Here is a 23,953-nt window from a genome sequence, read left to right as displayed (position 1 = left end):
ATATATAGTCTTAAGTACAATGAGATGAAGAGTCAGGATAACAATGATTTTTCTTCAACATCAGTAATTTGATCAAATGTAGACCACAAAAGGTCAGCAAATACTCCATCTTCAATAAAGAACTGCATCAACTGAGATTTACAAGCAGCAGATTGCTCATTACTTGATTCTTGTCCAATTATATTTAACTTATCTGAAAACTAATTTGCAAGATCCTATTCGTTTGGTTGTTAGCCCTCCATTAAGGAAACAGGGCTAGATAGTGAAGTTACATTTCTAACAAAACAAACTAAGGAGCCTGATGTCGGTGCCGAGCATAATGATAGAAACTATATAAAGAGCATATTAAGTACATAAGTAATGCCATACTGGGAAAAGACCAAGGGTCCATCGAGCCCAGCATCCTGTCCACGACAGCGGCCAATCCAGGCCAAGGGCACCTGGCAAGCTTCCCAAACGTACAAACATTCTATACATGTTATTCCTGGAATTTTGGATTTTTCCAAGTCCGTTTAGTAGCGGTTTATGGACTTGTCCTTTAGGAAACCGTCCAACCCCTTTTTAAACTCTGCTAAGCTAACCGCCTTCACCACTTTCTCCAGCAACGAATTCCAGAGTTTAATTACACGTTGGGTGAAGAAAAATTTTCTCCGATTTGTTTTAAATTTACTACACTGTAGTTTCATCGCATGCCCCCTAGTCCTAGTATTTTTGGAAAGCGTGAACAGAAGCTTCACATCCACCTGTTCCACTCCACTCATTATTTTATATACCTCTATCATGTCTCCCCTCAGCCGTCTCTTCTCCAAGCTGTATAGCCCTAGCCTCCTTAGTCTTTCTTCATAGGGAAGTCGTCCCATCCCCGCTATCATTTTAGTCGCCCTTCGCTGCACCTTTTCCAATTCTACTATATCTTTCTTGAGATGCGGCGACCAGAATTGAACACAATACTCAAGGTGCGGTCGCATGGAATTCAAAAGCATTCAAAAAGCATGGAACCATTCAAAAGCATGGAATAATGAGACAAAGCCAAAATGGATTTAGTGAAGGGAAATCTTGCCTCACCAATCTATTACATTTCTTTGAAGGGGTAAACAAACATGTGGATAAAAGTGAGCCGGTTGATATTGTGTATCTGGATTTTCAGAACATGTTTGACAAAAGTACCTCATGAAAGACTCCAGAGGAAATTGGAGAGTCATGGGATAAGAGGTAGTGTTCTACTGTGGATTAAAAGATAGAAAACAGAGAGTAGGGTTAAATGGTCAGTATTCTCAATGGAGAAGGGTAGATAGTGGGGTTCCCCATGGGTCTGTGCTGGGATTGCTGCTTTTTAACATATTTATAAATGACCTAGAGATGGGAGTAACTAGTGAAGTAATTAAATTTGCTGATGACACAAGGTTATTTAAAGTTGTTAAATTGCAAGAGGATTGTGATAAATTATAAGAAGACCTTACAAGACTGGGAGACTGGGCATCCAAATGGCAGATAACGTTTAATGTGAGCAAGTGCAAAGTGATGTATGTGGGAAAGAGGGTATCCGGTGAGTTCCCATCCGGACAGTTCCCACCCACCAATTCCCCCCCCCAGGACAGTTTCCACCTAGGGCTATTCCCACTGGGAAAATTCCCACCTAAGGGGGATAATTCACACCCAGGACTTTTCCCACCTAGTCATTTTCCACCACCATATGTTCTTTTCATTCTGCTATCGACAACTTTTCCCCCATGAACCATGGCGGTATGTCACATCGTGCTGTGCGAGTGTGAGGTGCTGCTTTTTTTCAATGGTTACAGGAGGTTAAGAAAGCAGGACGGCACTGGGGTTGTGGCGCTGAGAGGATCATTTATGCAGCGCCAGCATACGGATGTAAACAGAGGGAGTATAACAAGAGCGTGTCATTTTCAGGGACTGATTATTATTACACCTAGCACGTGTTGTGGGCGGCATTCAGAGTTTCTATCTATTTATTTATTTACTTATTTAGGAGCATTTAAAATCTTTTTTTTTAGTTTAGTTGTAGGCAGGGTGCAGTTTGAACTTCAAGTCTGGAAGGGGAAAGAGATGTGTAAAATGTGATGTTTGGGGAGGCTTTGCCCCCCTAGATGCTCTGGAAGGGGAAGGAGATTAATTGTCCTAGTGGCTTTTGTATTTTTTTTTTTTAGTTATGCGTGGGAATTGTCCTCCCTAGTGTAATGTATCTCCAAGGAGAGGTGAGCCCTTGAGCACGATGAAGGAAACCCTCACCGGGCTGTCGGCCAAAACCCTGAGTCCTCCCTGTGCCTCCCACCGTTCCCCAGGAGTTGAGCCCCTGAGTTTGGGCAGCCAGCAACAGAGAGAACAAAGTCCAGCACAAAGTCCACAGGGTTAGACCAAGCAGCAGGTAACAACAAACCAGGGCTAGGCAACAGGTCAACGCCAGGCAGCGGTCAGAAGCAGGTCCAGGAACAGGCAGTGGTCAGTACCAGGCAGCGGTCAGAAGCAGGTCCAGGAACAGGCAGTGGTCAGTACCAGGCAGCGGTCAGAAGCAGGTCCAGGAACAGGCGGAGGTCAGAACCAGGAATCCGTCAGAAGAAGATCCAAAGCACTGCTACTAGTCAGCGAACCGAGTAGAAGCCGAAGCACTGATAGACTGAGGGCAGAGCCTTAAATAGGAAGGAATCAGGCTCAACCAGGCACAGCTGAAAACAAGATGGCAGCCCCCATCGGGAACACCCTGCGACCAAATAAGGGCTTCCTTCCTGCAGCTGCCACCTCCAAGATGGCTGCCCTGGCCTAACAGGCCCTCTCCAAGATGGCCGCCAGTGCCCATGCTCAGAACAGCCAGGAAACGTGATACCTAGTGTGGTGGGAATTGTCCTAGGTGGGAACTAACCTAGAACTAGGAAAGAGAAACCTGAACTATATTTATTTATTTATTACATTTGGACCCTGCACTTTCCCACTCATAGCAGGTTTAATGCGGCTTACATAGTAAATAGGATTACAAAGCAAAGTGTAGAGAGAAACAGGTAAATCTTAGCAGAATAAAAGAGATGCAGAATAATGGAGATGTGTGGATAGGTAATATTATTAAGAGCTAGTTACATGATACAAAGTTCCATATTAGAAGTTACCAAACAGGAAAGGGGTCTAGGTGTCATCATTGATGTTACGTTGAAACCCTCTGCTCAGTGTGTGGTGGCAACAAAGAAAAGGTATTATTAGGAAAGGAATGGAAAACAAAATTGAGGATGTTATCATGCCTTTGTATTGCTCCATGGTGTGACTGCACCTCATATACTGTGTGCAATTCTGGTCAACGCATCTCAAAAAAGATTTAGTGGAATTAGAAAAGGTACAGAGAATGTTGACAAAAATGATAAAGGGGATGGGATGACTTTCCTATGAGGACAGGCTAAGGCGGCTAGGGCTCTTCAGCTTTGAGAAAAATTGACTGAGGGGAGATATGATAGAGGTCTATAAAATAGTGGAGCGGAACAGGTACACATGAATCGCTTGATTACTCTTTCCAAAACTACTAGGACTAGGGGGCATGCAATGAAGCTACAAAGTAGTAAATTTAAAACAAATCAGAGAAAATATTTCTTCACTCAGCATAACATAGTAACATAGTAACGAGGGGCATAATCGAACGGCGCCGGCCATCTCTATGGACGGCCATCTCCGGGGCCGGCTCTGCAAGTGGGCAGAGTGAACCGTATTTTCGAAAAAGATGGCCGGCCATCTTTTTATTCATTAATATGGTTGGTCCCAGCCAAATGTCAGAGCTGGCCGGGTTTGAGATGGCCGGCATCGGTTTTCGCAGATAATGGAAACTAATGCCGGCGATCTCAAACCCGGCCAAATCCAAGGCATTTGGTCATGGGAGGAGCCAGCATTTGTAGTGCACTGGCCCCCCCTCACATGCCAGGACATCAACCGGGTACCCTAGGGGGCACTTATAAAAAAAAAACATTTAAAAATAGCTCCCAGGTGCATAGCTCCCTTCCCTTGGGTGCTGAACCCCCATATCCCCTCCAAAAACCCACTCCCCACAACTCTACACCACTACCATAGCCCTAAGGGGTGCAGGGGGGGCACCTACATGTGGGTACAGTGGGTTTTGGGGAGTTTTGGAGGGCTCAACATATACCACCACAAGTGTAACAGGTAGGGGTGATGGGCCTGAGTCCACCTGCCTGAAGTGCACTGCACCCACTAAAACTGCTCCAGGGACCTGCGTACTGCTGTCAGAGGCTGGCAAAAAAATGTTGTAAAGTTTTGTTTTTTTAGGGTGGGAGGTGGTTGGTAACCACTGGGGGAGTCAGGGGAGATCATCCCCGATTCCCTGCGGTGGTCATCTGGTCAGTTGGGGCACCTTTTTGAGGCTTGGTTGTGAATAAAAAGGGACCAAGTGAAGCCGGCGAAATGCTAGTCATTGCCGTTTTTATTTCTTCCATTATCAGGTGAAGCCGGCCATCTCGTAAGCACGCCCACGTCCCGCCTTCGGTACACTGCCGACACGCCCCCTTGAGGTTTGGCCACTTCTGCGACAGGAAAGCGGCGAGGGTGTCAAAAAATCGGCTTTCAATTATACCGATTTGGCCGGGTTCAGGAGATCGCTGGCCATTTCCCAATTTATGTCGGAAGATGGCCTGCGATCACTTTCGAAAATAAGCTGGATAGTAACATAGTAGATGACGACAGAGAAAGACCTGTATGGTCCATCCAGTCTGCCCAACAAGATAAACTCCAATGTGCTACTTTATGTGTATATCTGACTTTGATTTGTATCTGCCATTTTCAGGGCATAGACCGTAGAGATCTGCCTACCAGGGGCTAGTGGCTGGGGCTAGTGTAATTAACCTTTGGAATTCATTGCCGGAGGATGTAGTAAAAACAGTTAACTTAGTGGGGTTTTAAAAAGGTTTGAATAGCTTCCTAAAAGAAAAGTCCATAAGCCATTATTAAGATGGACTTTGGAAAATCCACTGTTTCTTTCTAGGATAAGCAGCATAAAATGTATTGTACTGTTTTGGGATCTTGCCAGGTACTCGTAACCCAGATTGGCCACTGTTGGAAACAGGATGCTGGGCTTGATTGACCTTCGGTCTGTCCCACTATGGCAGTACTTATATACTTATGACCCTTTTACAAAGCTGCAGTAAGCCCAGCGTGGTAGTTCCAGCCCCAGCGCATGCCATTTCCCGCCCTGGGGAAATAGGGCTGTAATTTTTAGCATGGGAGCCCTTACTGCCACCTCACCTTAATGGGTGGCAGTAAGTGCTCCCCCTTGCATGGCCTCACGGTAAGAGCAATCTTATTGCATGGCCATGGCTATTTTCAGCCTTTTTTACCTGCTGCAGTAAAAAGGGCCACAGCATGCAGCAAAAACGGCCCTTGTCGCTAGCGCAGGGCCAATTTGACCACAGCTTGGTAAAAGGACCCCTAATTTTCGTAATCTGAATGAAGAAATCAAGTCAGATCAGCATAGTAACTACTTCTTGTTTGTATGATCTGATGTGCTGTCTCCATAATTGACAGGTACATTTCAGTTCTCGTAAGTGAGAAGAATGCCAAGGAACAGAAACAAACCTAGAAGATTTGTTTATCTTTAAAGGTGCAATAAAATCTCGTACTTTGGAAGCAGTCAAATTCCAACTAGATAACATTATGGGGGCCTTTTACTAAGCAAAAAATGGCTTACTGTGGGACATACTGAGGTGTCTCATGACAATTTTTGGATGTGGGCATGTTCACAGGCTAATCAATTAGCATGTACTTAGCCAGGGCCGAGCCGACGCGGTAAGCGAGGTAAGCATGGCAGGAGGGCGCCATCCTCTGGGGGGGCGCCCCGCCGCACCATGCTTACCTCGCCCTCTTCTCCCCAGATCCTTTTTTTTCTTGTTTAAATTTACCTCTCCGGCGCGTGGCAGCGTAGGCAGCGATAGTGAGAAGGAGGCGGCGGCGCTCCCCCGGCCGCCCCGACGTATCTTCCCTTCGCTCGGTTCCGCCTTCTTCTGACGTCATTTCTGACGTCAGAAGAAGGCGGGACACAGCGAAGGCAAGACACGTCAGGGCGGGGGAGCGCCGCCTCCTTCTCACTAACGCTGCCGCGGTCCCATGGCTTTATCCATCGAGCCCAGTACCCTGTCTCTGACAGCGAGCAAAAGAACAAACAATTTGTCCAGCCCATCCCAGAAATAGTGGATTATTCCCACGTCTATTCTATAACATTCCTCCAGGAAGCCATCCAACCCTTTTTTAAAGTCCGCTAACAGGCTTATTTTCGAAAGTGATCGCCGGCCATTTCCCGACATAAATCGGGAGATGGCCGGCAATCTCTCAAAAGCGGCCAAATCGGTATAATCGAAAGTGGCTTTTTTGACAGCATCACCGCTTTCCCATCGCCTCGCCGGCGAAAGTTCAAGGAGGCGTGTCGGCGGCGTAGCGAAGGAGGGACATGAGCGGGCATGGGCGTGGCTACCAGATGGCCAGCTTTCGTGGATAATGGGAAAAAAAAGTGGCATTAACTACTACTACTACTACTACTTAACATTTCTAGAGTGCTACTAGGGTTATGCAGCGCTGTACAAATTAACAAATAAGGACGGTCCCTGCTCAAAAGCAGTATTTCGCGGGGTTTACTTGGTCCTTTTATTTTCACAACCAAGCCTCAAAAAGGTGCCCCAACTGACCAGATGACCACCGGAAGGAATCGGGGATGACCTCCCCGTACTCCCCCAGTGGTCACCAACCCCCTCCCACACTAAAAAACACTCAATTGGCCTCTCGGTAACTGATAATCCTGGGAACAAGGAAAAAGAGTAGGACAAAGGGAAAAGTTCTCAAAGTGTGAGAACTGTAAGGTATGGAGCCGGAGCCTCACATTCACTTCCAGTTAAAAGATTACTAAAAATACTGTGAAATGATACACTTGAATGGTCAAAGAGAACGCAGGTGTTAATGTTGTATATTAGACTACTGAGATACAGTAAATGTGAGCCCACCACCTATTATTGACAGATTCTTGGCTAGTCAAAAATCTAGTTTCTAGATTTTACAAAAGTTCTAGCCTAGTGGAATTGCTTCTCCATCCCTCCCCCCCTCCCCCCAAAAATGGAAAATAAAGGGCCAGAACTTTCCTCAGTCCATTGAAGCTTTGACTATCATGCTTTGTTTGGGGCACTCAGTGACAACACTCACCTGCTGTGGCCATGGTTCCTGAGATAATCATAAGGAAGAGACAACACTGTGAAATTCTCTCCATCTTCTCTGGCATCTTTTGGAAGAAAACAAATAATTAGACGTTAGGATGCAAAAGATTTCAGCTTGCATGAGCATAGACATGAAAATTCCAGGACAAGAGCTGTTCGTATCATTTTACAGAAGTAGGATCCCTTCCCCACATTCTCAGGTAACATTATAAACAGTCTCTCCTTACTGAGCTAAGCGTTCACCACCACTCAGCCCCCCCCCCCCATAACACCCTGTACCACCCCTGTTTACTTAGCCAGACACATTCCTCCCAGCAAAACTGCAGAGAGTTCAGTAAAAATAACATCCATACAGTTTTTTCTGGCGAGAGCATTGCACATAGTTCAGTAAAAGAAAATCTACAGAGTATTTTATGGAAGAAAAAGAGAGAGCGCACAGAATATCTCTGGAGAGAAAGCATACACAGCTTAATACAAAAACAGTGTGCCCAGTAATTATAGAGATAAAGCACACACAAAGAGTGCACAGAAGGGGGAATTCTAAAAATGGCACTGAAAATTAGGTGCACACAACAATATAAACGGTGCTCTGGAATGACTGCTCTTTATAGAATAGCGTTGGCGCAAGTACTTACGCCAGCTAAAAGCTGGTGTAAATCCTGGCGCGCAGATCTCTGTTCTGTAACATTGTGTGCATCTTTTGTGAACACCTCTGACCCACTCATGCCCCTCCCATGGGCATGCCTCATTTTGAGTTGCACGTGATCCAGTTTAGGTGCCCGAATTACAATTAGTGCCAATTAAGTGCTTGTTACTCCAATAATTAAATCATTGGATTCCATTAACTAATTATTTGGGTCGCTGACTGGGATCTTCACCCTTTATAGAATCTCGAGGAGAATGTTTCTGGGTAACATAGTAAATGACGGCAGAAAAAGACCTGCATGGTCCATCCAGTCTGCCCAACAAGATAAACTCATATGTGCTACTTTTTGTGTATACCCTACTTTGATTTGTACCTGTCCTCTTCAGGGCACAGACCGTATAAGTCTGCCCAGCACTATCCCCGCCTCCGGCTCTGCCACCCAATCTCGGCTAAGCTCCTTAGGATCCATTCCTTCTGAACAGGATTCCTTTATGTTTATCCCACGCGTGTTTGAATTCTGTTAGCGTTTTCATTTCCACCACCTCCCGCGGGAGGGCATTCCAAGTATCCACTACTCTCTCCGTGAAAAAATACTTCCTGACATTTTTCTTGAGTCTGCCCCCCTTCAATCTCATTTCATGTCCTCTCGTTCTACCGCCTTCGCACCTCCGGAAAAGGTTCGTTTGTGGATTAATACTTTTCAAATATTTGAACGTCTGTATCATATCACCCCTGTTTCTCCTTTCTTCCAGAGTATACATGTTCAGGTCAGCAAGTCTCTCCTCATACGTCTTGTAACGCAAATCCCTTACCATTCTCGTAGCTTTTCTTTGCACCGTTTCAATTCTCTTTACATCCTTCGCAAGGTACGGCCTCCAAAACTGAACACAATACTCTAGGTGGGGCCTCACCAATGACTTATACAGGGGCATCAACACCTCCTTTCTTCTGCTGGTCACACCTCTCTCTATACAGCCTAACAACCTTCTAGCTACGGCCACCGCCTTGTCACACTGTTTCTTCGCCTTTAGATCCTCAGATACTATCACCCCAAGATCCCTCTCCCCATCCGTACCTATCAGATTCTCCCCGCCTAACACATACATCTCCCGATGATTTCTATTCCCTAAGTGCATCAATTTGCATTTCTTCGCATTGAATTTTAATTGCCAAACCGTAGACCATTCTTCTAGCTTCCTCAGATCCTTTTTCATGTTTTCCACTCCCTCCCGGGTGTCCACTCTGTTACAGATCTTAGTATCATCTGCAAATAGGCAAACTTTACCTTCTAACTCTTCGGCAATGTCACTCACAAATATATTGAACAGAATCGGTCCCAGCACCGATCCCTGAGGCACACCACTACTCACCTTTCCCTCCTCCGAGCGAATTCCATTCACCACCACCCTCTGGCTTCTGTCCGTCAACCAGTTCCTAATCACCACTTCGGGTCCTATCTTCAGCCCATCCAGTTTATTTAAGAGCCTCCTGTGGGGAACCGTGTCAAGAGCTTTGCTGAAATCTAAGTAGATTACGTCCATAGCTCGTCCCTGATTCAGTTCTCCTGTCACCCAATCAAAGAACTCAATGAGATTCATTTGGCACGATTTCCCTTTGGTAAAACCATGTTGTCTCGGATCTTGCAACTTATTGGCTTCCAGGAAATTCACTATCCTTTCCTTCAGCATCGCTTCCATTACTTTTCCAATAACCAAAGTGAGGCTTACCGGCTTGTAATTTCCAGCTTCTTCCCTATCACCACTCTTGTGAAGAGGGACCACCTCCGCCGTTCTCCAATCCCTCGGAACCTCTCCCGTCTGCAAGGATATGATAAACAAATCTTTAAGAGGACCCGCCAGAACCTCTCTGAGCTCCCTCAATATCCTGGGGTGGATCCCATCCGGTCCCATGGCTTTATCCACCTTTAGCTTTTCAAGATGTTCATACACACTCTTTTCCGTGAACGGTGCTCTATCCACTTCAATCTCATTTGTACTTTTTGCAGTCCATCGCGGTCCTTCTCCAGGATTTTCTTCTGTGAAAACAGAACAAAAGTATCTATTTAGCAAATTTGCTTTTTCTTCATCATTATCCACATAGCGGTTCGCAGTATCTTTTAGTCTCACAATTCCCTTTTTAGTCATTCTCCTTTCACTTATATACCTGAAGAAATTTTTGTCACCCTCCTTACATTTCTAACCATTTGTTCTTCCGCTTTTGCCAGACGTATCTCTCTCTTGGCTTCTTTCAGTTTCATCCTGTATTCTTCCTTGTGTTCCTTTTCTTTAGTTTTTGTGTATTTCTGGAACGCCAACTCTTTAGCCTTTATTTTCTCAGCCACTTGCTTGGAGAACCATATCGGTTTCCTTTTTCTCTTGCTTTTATTTACTTTCCTTACATAAAGGTTCGTCTCTGCTGTCTTAATCTTCAGTGGCTCAATATTTAAAGTATACAATCTGGCTAAGTCTGTAGGAATCTTCACTCCCAAGTATGTGATAAAATCCGATGCCCATATTTCTTAATAATACCTAACATTCTATTTGCTTTCTTAGCCGCAGCAGCACACTGAGCAGAAGGTTTAAACGTATCATCAACGACGACACTTAGATCCCTTTTTTGTTCCGTGACTCCTAACGTGGAACCTTGCATGACGTAGCTATAATTCGGGCTCCTCTTTCCCACATGTATCACTTTGCACTTGCTCACATTAAATGTCATCTGCCATTTAGACATCCAATCTCCCAGTCTCTTAAGGTCCTCTTCCCACATGTATCACTTTGCACTTGCTCACATTAAATGTCATCTGCCATTTAGACATCCAATCTCCCAGTCTCTTAAGGTCCTCTTGTAATTTTTCACAATCCTCCCGTGATTTAACGACTTTGAATAACTTTGTGTCATCAGCAAATTTAATTACCTCACTAGTTACTCCCATCTCTAGGTCATTTATAAATATGTTAAAAAGCAGCAGTCCCAGCACAGAAACTTGGGGAACCCCACTAACTACCCTTCTCCATTGAAAATACTGACCATTTAACCCTACTCTCTGTTTTCTATCTTTTAACCAGTTTTTAATCCACAACAGAACACTACCTCCTATCCCATGACTCTCCAATTTCGTCTGGAGTCTTTCATGAGGTACTTTGTCAAACGCCTTGTGAAAATCCAGATACACAATATCAACCGGCTCACCTTTATCCACATGTTTGTTCACCCCTTCAAAGAAATGTAGTAGACTGGTGAGGCAAGATTTCCCTTCACTAAATCCATATTGACTTTGTCTCATTAATCCATGCTTTTGAATGTGCTCTGTAATTTTGTTCTTAATAATAGTCTCTACCATTTTGCCCAGCACCGACGTCAGACTCAACGATCCGAGGCCCACATATAGCAATCAGGTTAGGATGGGCTGGAGAGAGCTTCAACAGAAACTCCAGTAATTTGAAATGTGAGGATAGTGCCAGAAAGACCTTTACAGTCTGTGTCCCACAAATGACAAGACGGATTCAGATAGGCTGGAGTGGGCTTTGACAGCAACTCCAGTAGTTGGAACATAAGGACAGAGCCGGGCGGAATCTACGGTCTATGTACCAGAAACACCAAAGAAAGACTATGATCAAGTATATAATATCACATTCATTGTTCATTTAATCTTGAATTGATAATCAGTGTGACTGTTGGAGAGACTGGATGAGTGGAGGAGTAGCCTAGTGTTTAGTGCAGTGGACTTTGATCCTGGGGAACTGAGTTAGATTCCCACTGCAGCCCCTTGTGACTCTTGGCAAGTCACTTAACCCTCCATTGCCCCTGGTACAAAATAAGTACCTGAATATATGTAAACCGCTTTGAATGTAGTTGCAAAAACCTCAGAAAGGCGGTATATCAAAGTCCCATTTCCCTTTCCCTTTATCTGCCATCACTTACTATGTTACTATAAGGTCAGGCATTGCCATTGTTGAAAATGGTGATAGAGAGGCAGGAGAAAATGAGCATAGCTCCTGCCTGTTTGTAAGTACACTAGCAGGGGGAGGAAGAGGCAGGAGACCTCGTCGGTGGGGTCAGGGGGGGTGAAAGGGGGTGAGAATGCTGCTGTACACCAGGGCTTTTTTGGGATCATTGAGTCGGTGGGTGGGGGTCTACTAGAAACCAGGGCAATTTGTGTGGAGGAATAAGAGATCCAGGGTCTTGGGGGCCCCAGGGGGTTGTGATTATTTTGGGGAAGGATTGGAGAGGAGGGCCCACTAGACCCCAGGCAATTTGATTGTGGGGGATCGGGAGGGATTGGAGTGTCGGTGCGTGAGGTTTTGGAGGATCAGGAGTAATCTCGACGAGGGCTGGGGGATTTTTTCAGTAGTGGTTAGAGTGATGACCCTTTCCATCAGTAGCATAAATTTTTGAATGCCCCCCTCCCTGTGAGTGCATAATCCACTACCCATTTACTGACAGGAAGGAGGACATTTCATGTGAGATGAATATTACTGCTGCAGTGTGCACTATGTTTTTCTGACAGTGTATGTTTTTTTAACAGCAGTAATTTTTCATTCTCAATTTCTGCATCTCTCTGGTAAGTAAATGTTTACAAAATGCTTGCGTTAATTGCTGTGTGGTCAGAGATTTTAAGAAAAAGCTTATGGTATTGACCCCAAAATGTTTCTGGAGAGAGAACAAGGAGAGAGAAGACCGCAGAAGTGGATGACTATGGTCCACTAAGTAAACGAGTCCAAACCACGGAGTAGTCAACCAGCAAGGCACTTCAAATGACAACAGGAAGACGGAACTATAGTGAAAACAACTTTCTCCGAGGACAAGCAGGCTGTTTGTTCTCACTGATGGGTGACGTCCACGGCAGCCCCTCCAATCGGAATCTTCACTAGCAAAGGCCTTTGCTAGCCCTCGCGCGCCGATGCGCACCGCACATGCGCGGCCGTCTTCCCGCCTGAAACCGGCTCGTGCCGGCCAGTCTTCTTTTGTCCGCGCTCGGTACGGTCGTGTTTTCGCCGTGTCGTGCCCCGCAAAGTCGACCTCGCGCGTTCTCTTCGTGTTGTTAAAAAAAAAAAAAAAAACCATTCTGTGTGTGGAAAGAGACTCTTCGGTCTCTTTTCCCCCCGCTATTTCCAGCTTTTTCGCCCCGGTAAGTTTTCTTTCGTCGTCGGGGTAGGCCGCTTTTAGGCCTCAGGTCGAAGTTTTCTTCCCCTTGTTTTTCGGGTGCCTTTTCCGCCATTTCGACTTTTGATCTCGCCGGCGTGATTTTTCCGCCCATGACATCGAAGTCTCCCAGCGGCTTCAAGAAGTGCACCCAGTGCGCCCGGGTCATCTCGCTCACTGACAGGCACGCGTCGTGTCTTCAGTGCTTGGGGGCTGGGCACCGCCCGCAGGCCTGTAGTCTGTGTTCCCTTTTGCAAAAGCGGACTCAGGTAGCGAGATTGGCCCAGTGGAACGTTTTGTTCTCGGGCTCTTCGTCGACATCGGCACCGGGGGTATCGAGTGCATCGACGTCTTCAGCGTCCAGACCTTCATCCTCGGCCGCCAGTGCATCGAGTGCATCGACCCTCTGCATCGGCGCTGAGACATCGGACAGCTGCATCGACGTCGGTGGTACCGGGACCTCGTCTGCTGATGTCGTCGGACGGTGGTGCTTCGTCTGGAGTGCAGGTGAGGGCTGTCCATTCCCCTGCTGGTGGCGGTGAGCCTTCGGGTGGGTCTCCCCCTACCCTGAGGGCTCCTGCGGTACAGCCCCCCCCCCCCCCGAGACCGACCTCCTTCGGCCTCGGCCCCGAGGAAGCGACGGCTGGATTCTACGTCCTCCTCGTCGGTGCCGGGAAGCTCCGGTGACATGCTTCGTTCCAAGAAATCGAAGAAGCATCGTCATCGGTCTCCTTCCCGTGTCGGCACCGAGAGCTCTGGGTCGCCGAGGGAGTCGGCACCCAGTAGGCATCGGCACCGAGAGGACCGCTCACCCTCTGTTCAGGAGGTGTCGATGCGCTCCGCTCTGGACAGCCCGGAACAGCCTCCACGCCCGGAACAGGTTCTGACGTCGACGCCTGCATCGACATCCATGCCTTTCTCTGCAGCCGCTCTGAACGAGAGCCTCCGGGCCGTTCTCCCAGAGATTCTGGGAGAGCTGTTGCGCCCTACCCCTCCGGTACCGGCGGTGCTTGCGCCACCGGTACCGTCGAGCGTGGCGCCGGCTGGTCTATCGCCCGGGGTGAGGTCTCCGGCGTCGGTGCCGCGTGCGGTACCGGCTGCCATCGCCTCCCAGGAGGGCTCCCCGACTACGTCGGCGGAGGGAGCTTCGCCGATGCGGGCGAGGGAGTCTACCTCTCGACGCCCCCATCGTGGACGTGGCTCCACAGAGTCGAGTCGGGCACGGTTGCAGACACAGGTCCGTGAACTTGTGTCTGACACCGAGGGTGAGGCCTCGTGGGAAGAGGAAGAAGACACCAGATATTTCTCTGACGAGGAGTCTGAAGGTCTTCCTTCCGATCCCACTCCCTCTCCTGAGAGACAGCTTTCTCCTCCCGAGAGTCTGTCTTTTGCTTCCTTTGTCCGGGAGATGTCTACGGCCATCCCCTTCCCGGTGGTTGTGGAGGACGAGCCCAGGGCTGAAATGTTTGAGCTCCTGGACTATCCTTCTCCACCTAAGGAAGCGTCCACTGTACCCATGCACCATGTCCTAAAAAAGACATTGCTGGCGAACTGGACCAAGCCTCTAACTAATCCCCACATTCCCAAGAAGATCGAGTCCCAGTACCGGATCCATGGGGACCCAGAGCTGATGCGCACTCAGTTGCCTCATGACTCTGGAGTTGTGGATCTGGCCCTAAAGAAGGCTAAGAGTTCTAGAGAGCATGCTTCGGCGCCCCCGGGCAAGGACTCTAGAACCTTAGACTCCTTTGGGAGGAAGGCCTACCATTCCTCTATGCTTGTGGCCAAAATTCAGTCCTACCAGCTCTACACGAGCATACACATGCGGAACAATGTGCGGCAGTTGGCGGGCTTGGTTGATGCGCTCCCCCCTGAGCAAGCCAAGCCTTTTCAGGAGGTGGTCAGGCAGCTGAAGGCGTGCAGAAAATTCCTGGCCAGAGGGGTGTATGACACCTTTGATGTTGCGTCCAGGGCCGCTGCTCAAGGTGTGGTGATGCGCACTCTCATGGCTGCGTGCCTCCGACCTGGAGAATAGAATCCAGCAGCGGATTGCGGACTCGCCTTGCCGTGCGGATAATATTTTTGGAGAGAAAGTCGAGCAGGTGGTAGAGCAGCTCCACCAGCAGGACACCGCATTCGACAAGTTCTCCCGCCGGCAGCCTTCAGTATCTACCTCTACAGGTAGAAGATTTTTCGGGGGAAGGAAGACTGTTCCCTACTCTTCTGGTAAGCGTAGGTACAATCCTCCTTCTCGACAGCCTGCGGCCCAGGCTAAGCCCCAGCGCGCTCGCTCTTGTCAGCAGCGTGCGCCTCAGCAAGGCCCATCGGCTCCCCAGCAAAAGCAAGGGACGAGCTTTTGACTGGCTCCAGCAGAGCATAGCCGACATCCAAGTATCAGTGCCGGGCGACCTACCAGTCGGGGGGAGGTTAAAAGCTTTTCACCAAAGGTGGCCTCTCGTAACCTCCGATCAGTGGGTTCTCCAAATAGTCCGGCAGGGATACACCCTCAATTTGGCCTCAAAACCTCCAAATTGTCCACCGGGAGCTCAGTCTTACAGCTTCCAGCACAAGCAGGTACTTGCAGAGGAACTCTCCGCCCTTCTCAGCGCCAATGCGGTCGAGCCCGTGCCATCCGGGCAAGAAGGGCTGGGATTCTATTCCAGGTACTTCCTTGTGGAAAAGAAAACAGGGGGGATGCGTCCCATCCTAGACCTAAGGGCCCTGAACAAATATCTGGTCAAAGAAAAGTTCAGGATGCTTTCCCTGGGCACCCTCCTTCCCGTGATTCAGGAAAACGATTGGCTATGCTCTCTGGACTTGAAGGATGCCTACACACACATCCCGATACTGCCAGCTCACAGACAGTATCTGCGATTTCAGCTGGGCACACGTCACTTCCAGTACTGTGTGCTACCCTTTGGGCTCGCCTCTGCGCCCAGGGTGTTCACAAAGTGCTTGGCTGTAGTAGCAGCGGCACTTTGCAGGCTGGGGGTGCACGTGTTCCCATATCTCGACGATTGGCTGGTGAAGAACACATCCGAGGCAGGAGCCCTGCAGTCCATGCAGATGACTATTCGCCTTCTGGAGCTACTGGGGTTTGTGATAAATTATCCAAAGTCCCATCTTCTCCCAGTGCAGAGACTCGAATTCATAGGAGCTCTGCTGGATTCTCGGACGGCTCGCGTCTATCTCCCAGAGACGAGAGCCACCAACTTGTTGTCCCTCGTCTCGCGGGTGCGAGCGTCCCAGCAGATCACAGCTCGGCAGATGTTGAGATTGCTAGGCCACATGGCCTCCACAGTTCATGTGACTCCCATGGCCCGCCTTCACATGCGATCTGCTCAATGGACCCTAGCTTCCCAGTGGTTTCAGGCTGCTGGGGATCTAGAAGACGTGATCCACCTGTCCACGAGTTTTCTCGAATCCCTGTATTGGTGGACGATTTGGTCCAATCTGACTCTGGGACGTCCCTTCCAAATTCCTCAGCCACAAAAAGTGCTGACCACGGATGCGTCTCTCCTGGGGTGGGGAGCTCATGTCGATGGGCTTCACACCCAGGGAAGCTGGTCCCTCCAGGAACGCGATCTGCAGATCAATCTTCTGGAGTTACGAGCAATCTGGAACGCTCTGAAGGCTTTCAGAGATCGGCTGTCCCACCAAATTATCCAAATTCAGACAGACAACCAGGTTGCCATGTATTACGTCAACAAGCAGGGGGGCACCGGATCTCGCCCCCTGTGTCAGGAAGCCGTCAGCATGTGGCTCTGGACTCGCCGTCATGGCATGGTGCTCCAAGCCACATATCTGGCAGGCATAAACAACAGTCTGGCCGACAGGTTGAGCAGGATTATGCAACCTCACGAGTGGTCGCTCAATTCCCGTGTAGTGCGACAGATCTTCCAGGTGTGGGGCACCCCCTTGGTAGATCTCTTCACATCTCGAGCCAACCACAAAGTCCCTCAGTTCTGTTCCAGGCTTCAGGCCCACGGCAGACTGGCATCGGATGCCTTCCTCCTGGACTGGGGGGAGGGTCTGCTGTATGCTTATCCTCCCATACCTCTGGTGGGGAAGACTTTGTTGAAACTCAAGCAAGACCGAGGCACCATGATTCTGATTGCTCCTTTTTGGCCGCGTCAGATCTGGTTCCCTCTTCTTCTGGAGTTGTCCTCCGAAGAACCGTGGAGATTGGAGTGTTTTCCGACCCTCATCACGCACGACGAAGGGGCGCTTCTGCATCCCAACCTCCGGTCCCTGGCTCTCACGGCCTGGATGTTGAGAGCGTAGACTTTGCCTCTTTGGGTCTGTCAGAGGGTGTCTCCCGCATCTTGCTTGCTTCCAGGAAAGATTCCACTAAGAGGAGTTACTTCTTTCTATGGAGGAGGTTTGCCGTCTGGTGTGACAGCAAGGCCCTAGATCCTCGCTCTTGTCCTACACAGACCCTGCTTGAATACCTTCTGCACTTGTCCGAGTCTGGTCTCAAGACCAACTCTGTAAGGGTTCACCTTAGTGCAATCAGTGCATACCATTACCGTGTGGAAGGTAAGCCGATCTCAGGACAGCCTTTAGTTGTTCGCTTCATGAGAGGTTTGCTTTTGTCAAAGCCCCCTGTCAAGCCTCCTACAGTGTCATGGGATCTCAATGTCGTTCTCACCCAGCTGATGAAACCTCCTTTTGAGCCACTGAATTCCTGCCATCTGAAGTACTTGACCTGGAAGGTCATTTTCTTGGTGGCAGTTACTTCAGCTCGTAGAGTCAGTGAGCTTCAGGCCCTGGTAGCCCAGGCCCCTTACACCAAATTTCATCATAACAGAGTAGTCCTCCGCACTCACCCTAAGTTCTTGCCAAAGGTCGTGTCGGAGTTCCATCTGAACCAGTCAATTGTCTTGCCAACATTCTTTCCCCGTCCTCATTCCTGCCCTGCTGAACGTCAGCTGCACACATTGGACTGCAAGAGAGCATTGGCCTTCTATCTGGAGCGGACACAGCCCAACAGACAGTCCGCCCAATTGTTTGTTTCTTTTGATCCCAATAGGAGGGGAGTGGCTGTGGGGAAACGCACCATATCCAATTGGCTAGCAGATTGCATTTCCTTCACTTACGCCCAGGCTGGGCTGGCTCTTGAGGGTCATGTCACGGCTCATAATGTTAGAGCCATGGCTGTGTCGGTAGCCCACTTGAAGTCAGCCTCTATTGAAGAAATTTGCAAAGCTGCGACGTGGTCATCTGTCCACACATTCACATCTCATTACTGCCTGCAGCAGGATACCCGACGCGACAGTCGGTTCGGGCAGTCAGTTCTTCAGAACCTGTTTGGGCTTTAGGATCCAACTCCACCCCCCGAGGGCCCTGTTTGTTCTGTTCCAGGCTGCACTCTCAGTTAGTTGGTAAATTTTTTAGGTCAATCTCAGTTATGTCCTCGCCGTTGCGAGGCCCAATTGACCATGGTTGTTGTTTTGAGTGAGCCTGGGGGCTAGGGATACCCCATCAGTGAGAACAAGCAGCCTGCTTGTCCTCGGAGAAAGCGAATGCTACATACCTGTAGAAGGTATTCTCTGAGGACAGCAGGCTGATTGTTCTCACAAACCCGCCCGCCTCCCCTTTGGAGTTGTGTCTTCCCTTGTCTTTGTCTTGCTACATATGAGACTGGCCGGCACGAGCCGGTTTCGGGCGGGAAGACGGCCGCGCATGCGCGGTGCGCATCGGCGCGCGAGGGCTAGCAAAGGCCTTTGCTAGTGAAGATTCCGATTGGAGGGGCTGCCGTGGACGTCACCCATCAGTGAGAACAATCAGCCTGCTGTCCTCGGAGAATACCTTCTACAGGTATGTAGCATTCGCTTTATTCTATATTGCCTGACATGGCACCATGTTTCAGCAAAGTGCCTGCCTCAGGGGCCTAAATTAAAATAAAACAATAACATACAAATAAATAAATAAATAGATAAAAAATAAAGTGATATAAAAAATATCTGGACATGAACAAGTAAATATGCACAAATATATATGCACATAAACATCTGTATAGTTAATGATTAATACATAAGGATATAAAAATGTCATATAAAATATAGAGAATAACATAAAAGAAAGAACTGCAATATAAATGTACAAAAAACAAGTTAGTGTAATTATGAATAAGTGTAATTATAATATTTATAATTAACTTATTCATAATTACACTTGTTTTTTGTTCATTTATATTGCGGTTCTTTCTTTTATGTTATTCTCTATATTTTATATGACATTTTTATATCCTTATGTATTAATCATTAACTATACAGATGTATATGTGCATATATATTTGTGCATATTTACTTGTTCATGTCCAGATATTTTTTATATCACTTTATTTTTTATCTATTTATTTATTTGTATGTTATTGTTTTATTTTTTAATTTAGGCCCCTGAGGCAGGCACTTTGCTGAAACAGTACATATAGAGACATTCCTGTTTTTTCCTTCCTCCAGCACATTTCTGTGACACTCTCTAGTCTTTAGCATTTCTTTATCTCATATGCTCCCCTTTTTTTCTCCCACTATAGACAACAAGTGCTCAAAACTCTCAAGTCTACATACATTTATATCATGGTGCGTTATTTTGATTTTTATTTTACATCAGGAATGTATATATACATATTTGTGCATATTTACTTGTTCATGTCCAGATATACATTTTTATATCACTTTATTTTTTTGTTTACTTATTTATTTGTATATTATTGTTTTATATTATTTTAGGCCCCTGAGGCAGGCACTTTTCCAGAACACGGTGCCGTGTCGGCCATTATAGAATAAAGTTGTTTTCACTATAGTTCCGTCTTCCTGTTGTCATTTGAAGTGCCTTGCTGGTCCGCACTACTCCATGGTCTGGAGAGAGAACATGCATAATTCAGTAAGAAGAGTGCAGCAGTATTTCTGGAGATAAGACACACGTGGCTTAATAAAAAGTGAGGGTCCAAGAAAGCAAAGGGGCAGACGATCCGCAAACTCCAAAGTGGAAACTGTACAAAGCAGATCGTTAATAAACCAAAATATATTTATCTTTGTCATATCAATAAAATATATTTTGGTTTATTAACGATCTGCTTTGTACAGTTTCCACTTAATAAAAAGTGAGTGCAGAGAATGTTTCTGGAAAAAAATTACACGGCACAACAAACAAAAAGGTGGAACTATCCTCACAAAACCGTGAGCAGTGGAAAAAACAGTGAGGTGAATCCAAGGAGGATAACAAAGAAGTCTTTATTGGAAATATTTTAGCTATTCCCAATAAAGACTTCTTTGTTATCCTCCTTGGATTCACCTCACCGTTTCTTTCCACAAGAAATTACACAGCCCAGATAAAAGAGAGTGAAAACAGCTGTTCCTGAAGGTAAAGCACACACAGCTAGATAAAAAGAGAGTTCACAGAATAATTCTGGAGAGAGTGCACAAACCTCACTTAAAAGAGAGCACACACAATTTAGTTAAAAGAAAGTGCACAGAATAATTCTAGAGAGAGAGCACACTTTTTATTAGCTTGAAGGAAAGAATGCTTATACACTTGTGGTATGTATGGATGGAGGTGTGTCCTTCTAATAACTTTTTGTATCTATCTTCTTACCCACACCAAATTTCAGAACATGTCTGTGGAAAAGACAGGGGTGGAGGTGGGGATCTCATATCTACCTACAGTGGCTTGGCTCCTTTAATTCAGGCTGCATTGTTGGATGTCCTTTTTCTCCTTGGGAGCAACCTGCGCAAACTCTTTTGTTGCACCAGTATGAGTACAGTCTCTGTTTGTTCTTTTTCACCCAAAACAAAATCAACCCCCTTTGTCTACTATGTGTGTCTGTAAAGTGCTACATAACACCCGCTTCCACTATACAAATAACATTTTAATATTACAAGTAAATGAAACAAATGCTCATACCTGAGGTCTCTTTCTGCAGCTCTGAGTTTGTGGAAGGGAAAGCTGAGGGCACTGGCATTTATACCATATCTTCACTGAGGCCTTCTAGTAAATCAATGACAGGTTCTATCTTATCTTTTTCTTCAAAAGGATTAAGAGGGGTTTTAGCCAGCCTGTCCAGATCCTGCATATCTTCCTTGTCTACCTTCTTTCCCACCTCCAGCCAGGGAAAAGACCTGATTGTTTCAGGGAGAGAACAGGGGTTTATGGTTTATTAGGCTTGCTTTAACGCTTTTTGTTAACTGTACACAACAAAGCAGTTTACAAAGAAATCATTTTAGGAAGTGGAACACCAGTAACATAGTAAATGACGGCCTGTACGGTCCATCCAATCTGCCCAACAAGATAAACTCATTTTACAGACTCCGTACTGGATTCAACAGCTCCTATCAACAACAGCACGGCCACGGAGGCCGAAGATGAACATTAAACACCTCGGGTCGGCTGGCGGGGGTTGGGGTCCCCCCGCCAGCAAAGGTAAGCAACGGCAGCGGGGGAGGGTTGACGGCGGGAGAGGGTGGAGAGAGTCGTTGGTGACGGGGGGGTCTGACAATGGCGGGGGGGGGGGGGTAAAATGTGCCCCCTCGCTCTGGCCCCCCCCCTACCACCGGAGTCCAGATACGCCCCTGGTTTATAACAATTCCTTTTTATTTTTAACCAATTGTTTGATGAAATGTTTTGAGTTCTACTGATCTGTACATCTGTTGTGTTATTTTGGCATGTGGAAACAGGTGGGCTTATAGGGAGGGAGGGGAAGGGTTCTTAGGGTAAAAGTAATGTTGGATGGTTTACTGTTTATTTCTTGCTCTGTATGAAGCTTATCAACGAACATGTTTTGCTTCTAATAAAGATGATTACAACATAAAAAAAATAATTTTTGGATGTTACTGAATTCTATTTTTCTGTCTCACTGTATTTCCAGTTTTGGCACAGTATAAGCCATCACAAGAACAAAATATAAGAAAACCAATGGACTGCATCAGGGGATTATAGCCCATTTAGTTATGTTTCAACAAATGAGAGATCTGTTTGACAGAAAATGTTTTAATTATTTTGACTTATAAGCCACTTGTCCCTGAAACATGCTGAAACAACACAAAAAATTCATTTGTGTATCTAAAAGGTAAAGTTCTATAAAACAGATGAAGATGTGTCCCAATGAAAGAGTTTAATTCTACTTCCATTTAATTTCAATACATTCCATCATCTTTATAATATCATGCTTCCCAAGGCAGATTACAACAACATTTCAGATGAACCCATCAGGAAACAGGATACCCTCACTGAAATTTGGTCATCTGTATAATATACAGTGTATTTAGTCTAAAAGAATACAAATTCAGCAGGATGCAGGAAACAAATGGTAACGAGGAATCCTTATGCATAGAAATTCCATGTGTTAAAGGAAATTGAATACTGGCAAGGTTATACCAACATCCACCATGCCAGAATAAATAGACATCATGAAATGTTAACACAAATCCAAGAGCTAGCAAATTTGGCAAAACTTTAATAATGGGTGATTACAACTCTACAAATATTAACTAGATAAATGTCACATCAGGAAATGCTAGGCAGGAAATTACTTCTTCATGGAGCAGCTTGTTTATGAACTGACAAGACAGTGAGCTTTTTTTCCCCATTTTTTAATTTGCATTTATAATATACAAAGTCAGAAAAAATAGAACTTTGAAAGAAATATTTACCGTATTTTTCGGACTATAAGACGCACTTTTCCCCCCAAATTTGAGAGGAAAATGGGGGGTGCGTCTTATAGTCCGAAGGTAGAGATTTAGCAGGCCGCCCTCCCTCCGAGTTCGGGATCGCCCTCCCTAGGTTTACCTCCCCTCCCCCCGGCCCTGTCACCACCTCTCCCCTTACGCGATCTTCCCTGGTGGTCTAGTGACGTCAGGGCAGGAAAGAGCCCCCTCTTTCCTGCCCAGCGCGCTGCTCTGCATCCTCCTGTATGCTGCCTGTGATGACTTCAATTCTCGGCAGCCATTTTGAATCTTGCCGAGACCGTCATCACAAGTTAATGTCAACTGCGCTGCACTGTTAATACAGATCATTCCATTTGCCACAATAAATTAACTGTTGCCATTTTTTCTGATGTTTGTGTTGAGAGAGCAGATGTGATGGATTGGAGCTAGAATGCCCTGTATTGCCGCTTCGGCAGTAATGGTTTCATTGTAAAGCATTGAAGGCCATTCAGCCAGTCTGGTTGATCATTCCAGGTTTCTACTATTCTGTGCATTGTTACTCTGCTAATAGTTAACAGTTAATGCAGATGTTTCCATTTCCCACAGTGAAGTGGGATTCTTGAACCGATGTTGCGGGGAAAAAGGTCTCGATGTGGGTGGAAAAAGCATGGGCAGGACCCAACAGAAGGCAGGAGGACTTGCAAGTTGCAGGATGAGTGCACTTGAGTAGATGAACAGGAAACTGCTTGGCAAATCACAGATGTTGTATGAAAAGGTACCACAGTGTATAGACACATCCAGTCGAATTGTCAATGGCATGGCCTACAATTAAGAGTCAGAAAGCAAGGAGTGTCACAACAGCAGCAATAACATTAAAGCAGCTCACAAAATGGTCACTACAGTCCCTGAATGTAAAATCCGTCAATAACGAGTAGAGCATGCAAACCAATTCCCACTCTATTATGTGATCATCACACAATCCTCTATGCAGGAACAGTGAAACACAGTGGTTCACAAACCTGATTCTGGAGGCCTCCCAGGCAGTCAGGTTTTCAGGATACCCACAATGAATATCCATCAGCAATATTTCCATGCACTGACTCCACTGCATGCAAATCTGCCACATGAATATTCGATGTGGACATCCTGAAAACCTGATTGCCTGGGATGCCTCCAGGATGTTTGGGAACCACTGGTCTAACACCTACAGGCTGATGAAAAATAGCACACATACGGGCAGTCACCCATGTTAGTCACATCAGGCACATTTGTGGTCATCGAGAAGAAATGCATAATGACCTGTTTATCATATA

The 23,953-nt window shown here is 46.6% G+C and overlaps 2 protein-coding genes across 2 annotated transcripts in view; both read right to left on the bottom strand.

Moving 5' to 3' along the window:
- The window catches only part of LOC115457902 (serum amyloid P-component-like), a 31,999-nt gene extending 11,044 nt beyond the window's left edge, over positions 1 to 20,955 (bottom strand). The window contains exons 1-2 of the mRNA XM_030187583.1: positions 20,902 to 20,955; positions 7,192 to 7,267 (exon numbers count right to left, since the gene is read on the bottom strand). Coding sequence (XP_030043443.1) covers positions 7,192 to 7,267 — 76 coding nt within the window. The 5' untranslated portion in view covers positions 20,902 to 20,955. The remainder of the gene's footprint in view (positions 1 to 7,191; positions 7,268 to 20,901) is intronic.
- A 1,926-nt stretch (positions 20,956 to 22,881) lies between these two features.
- Positions 22,882 to 23,953, bottom strand: part of LOC115457879 (C-reactive protein-like) — a 65,531-nt gene continuing 64,459 nt past the window's right edge. Inside the window, exon 4 of the transcript XR_003940008.1 lies at positions 22,882 to 23,462. The gene's annotated coding sequence lies outside the window, so the exon portion shown is untranslated. The remainder of the gene's footprint in view (positions 23,463 to 23,953) is intronic.

Source organism: Microcaecilia unicolor, chromosome 14, assembly GCF_901765095.1.
Source record: "Microcaecilia unicolor chromosome 14, aMicUni1.1, whole genome shotgun sequence".
NCBI classification, from domain to species: Eukaryota; Metazoa; Chordata; class Amphibia; order Gymnophiona; family Siphonopidae; genus Microcaecilia; species Microcaecilia unicolor.
Note: the sequence above shows the minus strand (reverse complement) of the source record. Positions and strands in the feature narration are given on the sequence as shown.